At 38.2% G+C, this 11,555-nt stretch overlaps 3 protein-coding genes and 2 non-coding genes across 5 annotated transcripts; 2 read left to right on the top strand and 3 right to left on the bottom strand.

The window, feature by feature from the left end:
* Positions 1 to 3,405: 3,405 nt before the first annotated feature.
* Trnat-ugu lies at positions 3,406 to 3,477 on the top strand. Its single transcript has one exon. It is a non-coding gene; the product is annotated as a tRNA-Thr (tRNA).
* A 505-nt stretch (positions 3,478 to 3,982) lies between these two features.
* Trnat-ugu lies at positions 3,983 to 4,054 on the bottom strand. Its single transcript has one exon. It is a non-coding gene; the product is annotated as a tRNA-Thr (tRNA).
* Positions 4,055 to 4,328: 274 nt separating this feature from the next.
* On the top strand, positions 4,329 to 6,954 carry LOC108106799 (SET and MYND domain-containing protein 4). The gene is made up of 6 exons (XM_017214043.2): positions 4,329 to 4,759; positions 4,821 to 4,884; positions 4,952 to 5,083; positions 5,141 to 5,488; positions 5,546 to 5,788; positions 5,844 to 6,954. The coding sequence occupies exons 1-6, from the start codon at positions 4,435 to 4,437 to the stop codon at positions 6,712 to 6,714; spliced, it is 1,983 nt and encodes a 660-aa protein (XP_017069532.1). The 5' UTR covers positions 4,329 to 4,434; the 3' UTR covers positions 6,715 to 6,954.
* Positions 6,955 to 7,093: 139 nt separating this feature from the next.
* LOC108106226 (integumentary mucin C.1) lies at positions 7,094 to 8,211 on the bottom strand. The gene is made up of 2 exons (XM_017213152.2): positions 7,367 to 8,211; positions 7,094 to 7,294 (listed from the first exon to the last, which is right to left on the bottom strand). Exons 1-2 carry the CDS (start codon positions 8,040 to 8,042, stop codon positions 7,149 to 7,151), a joined length of 822 nt encoding a protein of 273 aa, XP_017068641.1. The 5' UTR covers positions 8,043 to 8,211; the 3' UTR covers positions 7,094 to 7,148.
* Positions 8,212 to 8,247: 36 nt separating this feature from the next.
* Positions 8,248 to 10,278, bottom strand: LOC108106255 (salivary glue protein Sgs-3). The gene is made up of 3 exons (XM_017213219.1): positions 10,068 to 10,278; positions 8,646 to 9,999; positions 8,248 to 8,574 (listed from the first exon to the last, which is right to left on the bottom strand). The coding sequence occupies exons 2-3, from the start codon at positions 9,061 to 9,063 to the stop codon at positions 8,426 to 8,428; spliced, it is 567 nt and encodes a 188-aa protein (XP_017068708.1). The 5' UTR covers positions 9,064 to 9,999; positions 10,068 to 10,278; the 3' UTR covers positions 8,248 to 8,425.
* Between the last annotated feature and the right edge of the window lie 1,277 nt (positions 10,279 to 11,555).

An 11,555-nucleotide genomic window follows, 5' to 3' on the forward strand; every position in this document is an offset into this window, starting at 1 on the left:
GAACCCCTCACACATCCAATCAATCTCAGGTTGTAACTGTATTACGGATGGCTGGATGTAACAGCTTATGATCCCCGACCCAAAGCGAGGTCCTGCGCATGCGCCACGTGCCTTTTCCCCTTTTCTGCCCTTACCTTTCCCTTTTGGCCAGCTGCTGCTGCTGCTGCCACCGACGCCGCCACTCTTGAAAATTGGATTTTTATTTTTGTTTTTCAACCCCCTCATCGGCTTGAAAATTCATTTCATTTAGCTTTTGTTTTCCACTTGAGCTGAAGCACTTTCCATTGTTGGCTTTGTAAACACACATTTGTTTGTTCGTGTTTTGCTTTCTTTTCGTCTATTTTTTATTATTTTTAGTTTTTAATTAATTTGAACTGATTTCGGTCTGAAGAGTTTTCCACGCAATGCGTTCAACGCTAATGGAACTCAAATTGAATTAAGGCTTTTGTGCACTTCCATTGACCCCAACGACAGTTTCTTAGGAAAAACCAAAGTAGTGAAGGAAACTCATGTGGTGAAGAGGGTTATGAGTTGATCAGGAAATGCATCGAAATCACTGAGAGGAAAATTCTAGTGAAGGAAATGTTTGTACTTCAATGAAAAGCGGAGGAAAGAGTTGAATGGAAACTCAAGTTGAGGATTTAATTGAAATTTGATTCCTTCCGTTGATGGACGGCTCAAGAAATATTATAATGAAACCTCAAAGAAAAGAGTGTTGATTGAAAAGTTGAGTGAATGTATGTCAATTACAAATTTACTTTTGGTAAATGAAAAACCATTGAAAGATTTATTTTGATTGATGTAATGGGAAGCACGAAAACTTATTTCCCAGATAAACAAACTTAATTCAATGTTTAATCTCAATTTATTGTCACATATATATGAGATGGCCGTGTGATTTACCTTCGATCAATGTTATTAAGATGACATTAGCTTACTAATCAGCTAAAAAAAAACTTGTATATCAGCTGAAAACAACTTGATTCCGATCACTTTGGACCTTAATTTATTTAAATGCTTATCCGATCGTTCAAAATTAATTAAGTGGCACACTTTAATTTGCATAAAAACCAAGTTGGTATCATAAACAACTATAAGCCCAGGCTGGTAATCAAGTACAAGATGAATAAAATCCATTTTCAAGACTTTTCAGACAATGGCCAAAAAATGCAAAAAACTTGGTTTTTGTTATAAATTATTTATGACGTTTTCCAAATGTCAACAGCCAAATGCGTCGCCCACCAAATGACATTTGGCGGCAATTGAAATGCATTTGGCTTAGGAAAGAAAAATGATTTTTAATTATTTTAGCCGTCTTTCGTCTCTCCCTCTCTCTCTCTGTCTGTTTTTGCCGACTATGTAAGGCAGGAAGGTGCTCAGCCTGGCTTAAACACAATTTAGTTGCTGCAATTAATTTCGGTTTTATTTGATTGTTGTCTGCGAACGGGCTGTGAGTTTTCAGTGCAAATCAAGTTGACATGAATACCTGCAAAAAAACGAAAAACAAAATCAGACAACAAAAAGAGTTGACAATGGCTGGCAAAAAACGACAATGCAAAACGGAAGTTAAGTATATTGCAAATTAAAGCAAGCAAAAAAGGCCATGGATGGAGGGGTTTGGGTAAATATGTGTCTTAATACTCTTTTTAGAAATTTTTTTAAAATATTTTTGTGGATTTTATAAAGATAAACTATTTTTAAACCATTATTCTAAACTGCAAGTTGAACTAATATAACTAGAACTAACTATATACAATGATATACAATACCACTAATTCTATATAAATGAGGTTTTATTTAAAATCAAATATAAATATAATAATAAAATAAACCAAAATAATAAAAGAGACGTAAAAATGTTAAACATCAACAATTAAAAATCAATTTCCCAGTCAATAACATGCTATTATCAGACATTTGACAAATATTGAATTTGTTAGAAGTGAAGGGAAGCAAACAAATAGTTTTCCGAAAAGAGTTTGAGCCTCCACTAACCCCGTAGAAGGGTATAAAAACAAACAAAAAACGCAAATGCAACGGAAGTTTGATTAAATATGAATGTGTATGTGTGTGAGTGAGCAATCGAGAACCCTAAAGAACATAAAAAAGGTGGGCACGGGCAGGGGAAGAGGAAATAACAAAATACACTGTAATTAACTGAAGGCAAAAAAATAATAGGAGATGGGGGAAAATGCATCATTTATTCCGCATGAATTTGCATTCGCATTGGTCAGTTTCAAAGGCAAAAACCAGGGTCAAAAACTGGACGAAAAGCGATTCGAAATGCATTCAAAAATCCCAAAATGCACTTGTTCGCATGAATTAGGGGTTGTTGCAGCCTCGAGGATGCAACTCGCGCAGAGTGATAAATATTTTGCGCCTGGGATGACAGCCCATAAACATTGGCGATTACGAGTATTGACAATGTTCAATCACAGGACCACACGGGGCATCCTTTGAGTGGCTCTACTGTACTACAAGTCACTGTGCGTACAAGTGACAGCTGCCGATCCGCTGTAAGCCCTGATGATTACATTGTTTTGCGTCATAGACATACACAGACACATGGAACACCCCTTCATGCCACCGTGATTGATGATTGATGACAGGGCCGAGATGTACAAGCTGCTGTCATGTCCAGTCGTCAGTTGTTTTCCAACACTATAGCCAATGGATCGTTGAAACCCCTAAAAAGGGGTTACAAATGCCCAAAGTCAAAAGCGGGGCGCGATTCAACAGCTTAACGAAATTTACATACTTGTACAGCATTATGTTGCACCCTTACCTTTTGGTATTGGGTTTCGCTTTCCTTTTGTGCATAATGCATTTTCACGGCGGGACACCCCGAAAAAAAGCGTTTTGAATTTTTACCAAAGTGGGCGTTGTAATGTTGACACTGTAATTTACGCATTTCACCTTTTCTTTAAAACCATTTGCATACAGCTTAAATGCCAAAAACGGCTTAACAATGGTAATTCGATATGGGAAACGTTTCTTTTTTTTTTAGCCCAGAATGTACAGTTGTGTCTTGGGTAAATATGCAGTGGTATATAGCTTGTAGTCCCAGTGACACAATTATATATGAGCTGTTGCATCTACCACTTCCCACGTCAATTCTTCACAATTTACCCATAACAAATTGCCACTCGAAGCTGCCTGAACACCCGCAATTCACTTTGAACTTCGACTCGTCTTCATTAGCCAAAGAAGTCGCTCAGCTGCCGTTCTCTCAAGTGCCGATGCCAGATAAGGCCAACATTAATTTCCTTTGTCATGGAGCCAATTTCTCAAAGTACCCCGGTAATTATATTTACAACTTTTTGAACTACCCGCGGTACGAGAGCAACAACTGTCGGCGCATGAGCGCTCAGATCAAGTATTGCTTTTGCCGGCCGCCTTGCTCAAGCCTCTTTAGCTCAGTGGCAGAGCACTGGTCTTGTAAACCAGGGGTCGTGAGTTCAATCCTCACAGGAGGCAGAAAGCTATGCCTACCGCATTTTTTTGTTAATACTTTTTTTTAAGTATATTCTTAAATAAATTTGTTTTTATATTTAGAAAATTAAAAAAGTTTTTATTTTATCTTTCAAGAAACGCGACTTTCAGAAGAAATGGATTTTACTATTATTGTTCTATGTTGTTTGCATAAATTGTTTGCTAAAATTATACAATCACCCTAGAAATATTTCCAGAGTTGGACATTTTGTGCATTAAAACTTTGTGCTTTACTCATATATTATATATTTTAAGATTTTGTTTAATGCAAATATGTTATTAGCAGCGGAGTTAATTAAAAAATTAATAATCTTAAATATAGCAAGAATATTTTTTAATTCTATTTCCTTCCTTCCATCTATAAGCTTGAAGAAATTCCTTAGTTCGTTTCACTTTTGGGATCGGATTACAAATAAATGTAATTTTCAGGAAAAATTAAAATAAAAAGATCCTGTCCTGGAATGAATTTGAAAAGATGCAGATTCCCTTCTGCCTCCTGTGAGGATTGAACTCACGACCCCTGGTTTACAAGACCAGTGCTCTACCACTGAGCTAAAGAGGCGAACAACCCGTTGTTGCCAAAAATCTCACTTCGCCCTCAGTAGTTTTCATTGCCAAATTTAGCTTTAGTTTTTATTTAATCGCTAGTGCTTTTCCGTGTTTGGTAAATATAACCTACTTACACAAGCATGTGTCGGCAATTTTGTTAGTAAACAAATGCAGAATGTTCTTTTCTCTTATTGCTTTCTCTATTTCTCTTTGGCACACTCTCTTCGTCTAAAAATAAAATCCCAAAAAAGCTGTTTTTATACCACACGTTGTCGTCGAATTTTCCCGATATACCCATTCAGTTCATCTGCAGTTTTCTTGCCCAGAGCACAGAAATTTGTTTGAAAAATTCTATAAACTTGCATAATTTTTGAGTTAAAAAATATAGTTAAAATGAAAACTCCACTTAGCCAGAAGACTGGATTCTTTGCCGAGTACTATCTAAAGCTTAAGGATCAAGCGGGATCTAGCTGCGAGTCGGACATAGCCAAGTTATCAGCTTGCAAGAGCGATGAGGAGCGCGTGGCCTATGTGGAAAAGTTGCCCTGGGTGCAGGCGGGGGATGCCAACCTGGTGGTGAACCAAGAGTTCGCCGGTAAGAATGCTTCTCTGACCGCGGAGATCAAGGAGCGGGCCACAGCAGCCTTTAAGGCCAAAAAGTGGCTGGAGGCTATGATGCTCTATACCAGAAGCTATGTGGCGCTGCCCAGTGGAAATGGTGAGTGAATTATATACTTCTCTTCCCTGTTTGTAATCATTGGTTATTGGTTATTTATTAGTGGCAGAGATTCGTATTGTCTTGGCCAATCGATCAGCGACTTTGTACCACATGCAGAAATATCAGTAAGTAACTCACCTATGAAAATATCTGAAAATATTGATACTAACCAACAACTTTAATCCATTCCAGAGAATGCCTGATTGATATAAGGAGAGCTCTAGATCTTGGATATCCCAAGGACTTGATCTATAAACTGTACGAACGACAAGCTCGTTGCTACATGGCCCTTAAAGATTATCCCCATACAATTGAATCTTTCAAGTGAGATTAAGTTCAAGGTTACCAAAGCCAATATTAAATCATATTATTCTCTTGAAGAAAATGCATCACCGCCATGGATGACTCTACCTTGACCTCTGATAAGCGGGCCAAGCTTAATCTCGATGCCATGACCATGATCAAGATGCTGCAACATGATCCACGCACAGCTAAGCAAGAGGCCAAGCAGCAAAAGCAAAAGATAGCATTGGATCAGGCCAGGCCAGTGAAGTTGGAGAACGAATTCGTGAGTCCTTTGGTGAGGATCGATAGCAACCGACAGGAGGGTCGTTTTGCCAGAGCCTCGGCAGATGTAAAGCCCGGTGAAGAGCTATTGGTGGAGCGACCATTTGTGTCCGTTTTGCTGGAGAAGTTTGCTAAGACCCACTGTGAGAACTGCTTTGTTCGGTAAAGGAAAATACCTATCTACTTTATGAAGTACTAATATTTATATTTCTCTCAAAGAACTGTAGTACCTGTGGCCTGTCCTCGTTGTGCTGATGTTCTATATTGCTCTGAGCAATGTCGCGAAGAGGCCTCCAAGAAGTATCATAAGTACGAGTGTGGCATAATCCCGATTCTCTGGCGATCTGGTGCCTCCATCAACAACCATATTGCTTTGAGAATCATTGCCAGCAAGCCGTTGGATTACTTCCTGAACTTAAAGCCAACTATTGATGATGTTCTGACACCAGAGCAGCTTATAAGGTAAGTTTCTTAGTTAGTTTATAAAAGAATACTAAACTTTAACTAACTATTTCAGCCTTCCCAAAGATGACTTCCGAAGAGTGGCTCAATTGGAGAGACATCAGGGTGAACGTCAGCCCTCTAACTTCTTTCAGCACGTCTTGATGGCCAGATTTCTGACCCAGTGCCTTCGTGCTGGAGGTTACTTTGGATCGGAACCCAAGACAGATCAGGTGTCAATCATTTGCTCCCTGGTATTGCGCAGTCTGCAGTTCATCCAGTTCAATACCCACGAGGTGGCGGAGCTTCATAAATTCAGCTCCTCTGGCCGAGAGAAGTCCATCTTCATCGGCGGAGCCATCTATCCCACTCTGGCCCTGTTTAATCACTCTTGTGATCCTGGCGTGGTGCGATATTTCCGTGGCACAACCATTCATATTAACAGTGTTAGACCCATCGAAGCTGGACTACCGATCAATGAGAACTATGGACCTATGTACACCCAGGACGAGCGTTCGGAGCGACAGGCTCGTTTGAAGGAGCTCTACTGGTTCGAGTGCTCCTGCGATGCCTGTATTGACAATTGGCCCAAGTTCGATGATCTTCCCAGAGATGTGATTCGCTTCCGTTGCGATGCTCCAAATAATTGTGCTGCGGTAATTGAAGTGCCACCCAGCTGCAATGACTTTATGGTGAAGTGTGTTACCTGTGGCGAGATAACCAACATCCTGAAAGGTCTAAAGGTCATGCAGGATACCGAGATGATGACGCGCACAGCCAAAAGGCTCTATGAAACCGGAGAGTACTCAAAGGCCCTGGCTAAGTTTGTTGATCTAATCAGGATCATGTATGAAGTTTTGGCTCCTCCTTTCCCTGATTTTTGCGAGAGTCAGCAGAATCTCAAGGACTGCTTCCTCAATTTGGGCAATGTCTATACTTTGGACTAGAGTGGAGGTCTTAAAGAAGATGAAAAACAATATAAATATTATTTACTTTGATTTTCAAATAAAAAGATATATGTTTCTGAAAAATAAATGAAGGTTTTTACAAGATTAGTTGTTTTTTTCAAAGAATAGAAGAAATATTTTAAATGCTATACAATCTTAGCTTAGAGAGTATAGACTAATGTTATTGATAAGGAAACCCATTCTGTTGTTGAAATAAATTAAAGAATTCCGTGAACCCAATTTTATGTTTTTTCTAAGAAAACCGAACTGTAAACTTTTTTATGACTAAACAAATCAGAAAGATTCTTCTTTAAAAAATATTTCTTCAAAACTAAAATTTTGGACTGCTGAGCACTGGACCGAAATGACATAAACGCAGTTAACAACATAATGATTTTATTCGATTCACTGTTAAATAAACTATATACAATTTCCTAATCTACATATATATTAGGTCTAATCCAGCGTTCATAGTCATACCGCGAACAACTTCCCTCATGAATTTTACTGCATGCTGCGAACCCGCTGTTATCATAAAAGCAGCAGCGATAACAGATCGTCTCCTGACGCCAGCCCTCGCCTGAATATTAAAAATACAAAAAAATAACTAAATGAGTCATGAAAATTTCCCATATATTATTATTAAACTCACCAAAACAAATCAATTTGTACTCTTTCTGATTTTTGAGGTAACAATTTCCTGAGAAAGCGCTCCAGCTCCAGCTCCAGGGACTTGATGTGGGGTAAACGGGTTGCCATGATGACGTCGGTTTCCCATAGGGAGGATAAATTGGTTTGCTTTGCGTTGTTGTTGTTAAGGGGAGTTTTGTTGTTGTAGTTGACTCTGTTGTTGATGCTGTGGTAGCTTCTGTTGTGGTAGTTGCCTCTGTTGTTGACGTTGTACTGGGTTCTGTGGTAGTTGGTTCTTCTGTTGTCGTAGTTGGCTCTGTTGTAGTTGTTGTTGAGGATTCTGTTGTTGGAATTTTTGGTTCCTCTGTTGTGGTAGTTGTTGTTGGTTCCTCTGTTGTGGTAGTTGTTGTTGGTTCCTCTGTGGTCGTAGTTGTTGTTGGTTCCTCTGTAGTCGTAGTTGTTGTTGGTTCCTCTGTTGTGGTAGTTGTTGTTGGTTCCTCTGTGGTTGTAGTTGTTGTTGGTTCCTCTGTTGTGGTAGTTGTTGTTGGTTCCTCTGTTGTGGTAGTTGTTGTTGGCTCTTCTGTGGTCGTAGTTGTTGTTTTAGGTGGTGTCGGAAAATCTAATGGAACTTCTGGTATTGTATCTTGAGCCGCAATTCCAGCAACGAGAAAAAACAAAAAAATAACCGCGGACTTCATTTTTAGCGAGCTGTGTTGACACGCGCAGTATGCATCCAATACTGAAACTGATCATCATTCCCGAGTAGCTTGAGCTGGGCAGCTATAGAGCTAAAGTCATTAACACACTTAAACACACAGAGCCACACGCGAAAAGTGAGGGCTGATAACAGAACACTAGCAGAAAAAATGATGAACGTTAAGTAAGTAATTAAAAGCAGGATGCTTAGTTGGTATAAAAATTTGTTTTAATTTTACTAAAATTTAAACAACAAAAAAGTTTTACAGTTTCCATACGAATTCTATTTTGTTATCATTTAAGACTTGTCTGTTGAATATACAAAAGTCTGTTAAAGTTATTCACTGTTTATTTTCTCAGTTCATTCATTTCAATTTCGTTTTTATTATACTTGTTTCCAATTCACGTGTACTTTCAATTTCTCATAATCATATGGCGAACAACGAAAATTGTGAAGCTTACTACATTCGGTGATATGGCTGTCGTAGTAGTAGCAGCAGCGATAACAGGCTGTCGTCGGTGGGGTTGGCCAGCCTGCAAATTAAGAAAACAAACAAATTAAATGTGATTCACCTTCGATTCCATTTCCGTTTCATCACACTTACAGGTACTGTACTCTAGTTGGTTTCTCAGAAAACACCTTTCTACAGGTTGCATAATCAAAGGTTTCTTTGTAGAGTAAGCGGGGGGTCGATAGGTCGGAGGTATTGATGCCCTTTGGGTAGTTGATGTTGTGGTGGAAGGTTCTGTAGTGGTAGTTGTGGTGGGTTCTGTTGTTGAAGTTGTGGTGGGTTCTGTAGTAGTTGTGGTCGATTCTGTTGTTGAAGTTGTCGAAGGTTCTGTTGCGGTTGTTGTCCTCGCTTCAGTTGTTGTGGACTCTGTTGTGGGTTCCTCTGTAGTAGTTGTGGTCGTTGTTGTTGTTGGCCTAATATCCTCTGGTATTTCTGGCCTTACATCTTGAGTCCAAATTCCAGTCATCATAAAACATAGCAAAATTAAGACAATTTCAACAGACAAATTCATTTTCTGGCGTGCTGTCCTGAGCTGATTACTTTAAATACTAATAGCTATCACCAAAGCCCCACATTTGAGCTTGGCTTGTAGCAAAACCTGAGGACTGATAACACTATATTAACAGGGAGAGAGCTTTAGGTGCTCAGGAAAAAACAAACTGCTGGTGGCAGTGTTTCAAGCAGCAAAACGCCGAAATTGCTTATCAGAATTCAAAGCGTAATTGGATCGCATTATTGCGGGTGGTTGAGCACGCATGCGCCGCTTACCTTGTAACACATTGTTCTTCGACATAATCGTCACTCTACAGGCACAAAGTAAATGATGTGAGTAAGAGTAATTGAAATGGCAATGACTCAGAAAAATGGGACTAAAAAGATGTATTTTGAACGTGCTTCTGGTGCGAATGCATTACGAAAATAATATTAGCAAAATAGGCAAATGGATTTTCCGACTTTAAAAGGTTTTTGCAAGATTAATTTTCTTCTTCAAAGAAAGGAAGAAATCGAAATATACCCACAAGCTGACGACTTATGACAGAAAGCTTATAGTGACATTAAGTCAAAATATTTTGCTCTATTCATAGTTCCTATTTTATGTTTTTTTCTGGGAAACCAAAAAAAATGGGAATTTATTTATGACTTAACAATAACTTTATTATCTGCTAGTCAGAAAGATTCACCAGAAAAATATTAACTACAATTTTTGACTGCTGGAAAGCAATTATAAAAGCGCAGTTAACAAGTTAATGATTTTATTTGATTCACCATTAAATAAACATAATAAACTATACTATAATTTCCTAAAGTACATATATAATAGGTTTAATATAGTGTTCATAGTCAGAAAACAAACAACTTCCCTCATGAATTTCACTGCATGCGGCAAGTCCGGTGTTGTCGTAAAAGCAGCAGCGATAACAGATCGTCTTCAGCCGCCAGTCCCCTCCTAAATATTAAAAATCAAATAAGGTAACTATGAATCATGAAAGCTTCCCATTCACTTATTAAACTCACCCAAGCAAATCTTTTCGTACTCCTTCTGATTTTTCAGATAACAATTTCGTACGGAAGGACTTAATGCAGTTGTTGAGGATTCCGTTGTTGGTTCCTTTGATATGGCAGTCCCAGCAACGAGAATAAACAAAAAAATTTTAACAGAAAATTTCATTTTCTAGCGCGCTGTCCTGAGCTGATTACTTTGAATACTAATAGCTATCACGGAAATCCCACGCTTAAGCTTTGTCTCCAGCAGAAGCTGAGGACTGATAACAGAATACTAACAGGGAGAGAGCTCAGAGACACAAAACATGATGCTGGTGGGCAAGCAGTAAATACCGAAATTGCTTATCAGAATTTAAAGCGAAATTGGACCGCGTTATTGCGGGTGGTTGGGCACGCATGCGCCGTTTACCTTGTAACACATTGTTCTTCGACATAATCGTCACTCTACAGGCACAAAGTATATGAAGTGAAAATGAGTAATTGAAATAGCACCGACTCGGAAAGAAGGGCTAAAAAGATGTTTTTAGACTTACTGATCATTAGGAAAAGGTCCTAACAATTAGCGAAATCCGTAAATAAATATTTCCAATTTCAAAAGTTAACTGAAAATTCGAAACATAAATAAAAAGTTTTGATAATACTTATCAATTTAGATTTTTATTATTTTATTATATTATAATTTTAATTATTATTATAACTTATCAGTTTCTAAAGTGTTTAGAAATCGTAAGTAACTTTTGGCGCCATCTAGTGCAATACATGAGCACATCTGCCATCTTATACACACAAATGGTTGGTTTCTTGGCTAACGGCGCGTAAAACTTATGGTGTAAGATGTAGTTAGTTGCTTTTGGTCGTTCAATTGGCAAACCAAGTATGAAACCCGAATAGATTGGACGTCTACGTCTATATCATATAGCTGTCATAGGAACGAAAATTAAAAAATTGAACTGTTAATATTGCTATAGAAAATGCTGCCTACATAAGCATCCGTTCTCTTTATTAATTTGGCTGACCAGCTAGAATTGTATTTTACATATGTAAATTTCCATTCCATTAAAGGTCCTTTATATAAGGTGATTGAGATTTAAACCTTAAATCATACCTGAAATTAGAAAAAATAAAACTTAAAACCTGAAATGTACCTGAATAGGGGTTTAACTATTCAATATTTTGATTTTCTTCCAAATACCTTAATATCCTTATTTCTAAACGTGAAATGAAAAGCATATTTGCCGACTCCAAGTTATGTTTCCGTTAGGACGCAGTACATCATCACCAGTATGCAAAGGATACCGAAGGCAAACCAAGCCATGACGGGGATTCTTAGGGCATCGAGTGACCAGAATGATTCATGACCTTGTAATGGGTAACAGCCTTTCTTAAACTGAAATTCATACATTAGCCTCCGCACATAAACTGAAACCCAAAAATCTTGCTTCTTAGCCATTACAAATCCAAGCGTTACCCTTTGTTTTCTTACAAATCATGCAAACTCAA

The sequence above is a fragment of the Drosophila eugracilis genome, unplaced genomic scaffold (genome assembly GCF_018153835.1).
Source record: "Drosophila eugracilis isolate 14026-0451.02 unplaced genomic scaffold, ASM1815383v1 contig_90, whole genome shotgun sequence".
In the NCBI taxonomy this organism is placed as follows: domain Eukaryota; kingdom Metazoa; phylum Arthropoda; class Insecta; order Diptera; family Drosophilidae; genus Drosophila; species Drosophila eugracilis.

Excerpts from the sequence above, each read along its gene's own strand:
- LOC108106255 (XM_017213219.1), bottom strand. The coding sequence starts at position 9,063 with ATGAATTTGTCTGTTGAAATTGTCTTAATTTTGCTATGTTTTATGATG. Across the intron at positions 8,575-8,645 it reads CCAACTAGAGTACAGTACCT|GCTGGCCAACCCCACCGACG; the intron begins GTAAGTGTGATG and ends CTTAATTTGCAG.
- LOC108106226 (XM_017213152.2), bottom strand. The coding sequence starts at position 8,042 with ATGAAGTCCGCGGTTATTTTTTTGTTTTTTCTCGTTGCTGGAATTGCG. Across the intron at positions 7,295-7,366 it reads GTACAAATTGATTTGTTTTG|GCGAGGGCTGGCGTCAGGAG; the intron begins GTGAGTTTAATA and ends TTTAATATTCAG.
- LOC108106799 (XM_017214043.2), top strand. The coding sequence starts at position 4,435 with ATGAAAACTCCACTTAGCCAGAAGACTGGATTCTTTGCCGAGTACTAT. Across the intron at positions 5,084-5,140 it reads CATACAATTGAATCTTTCAA|AAAATGCATCACCGCCATGG; the intron begins GTGAGATTAAGT and ends ATTCTCTTGAAG. Across the intron at positions 5,489-5,545 it reads TGTGAGAACTGCTTTGTTCG|AACTGTAGTACCTGTGGCCT; the intron begins GTAAAGGAAAAT and ends TTTCTCTCAAAG.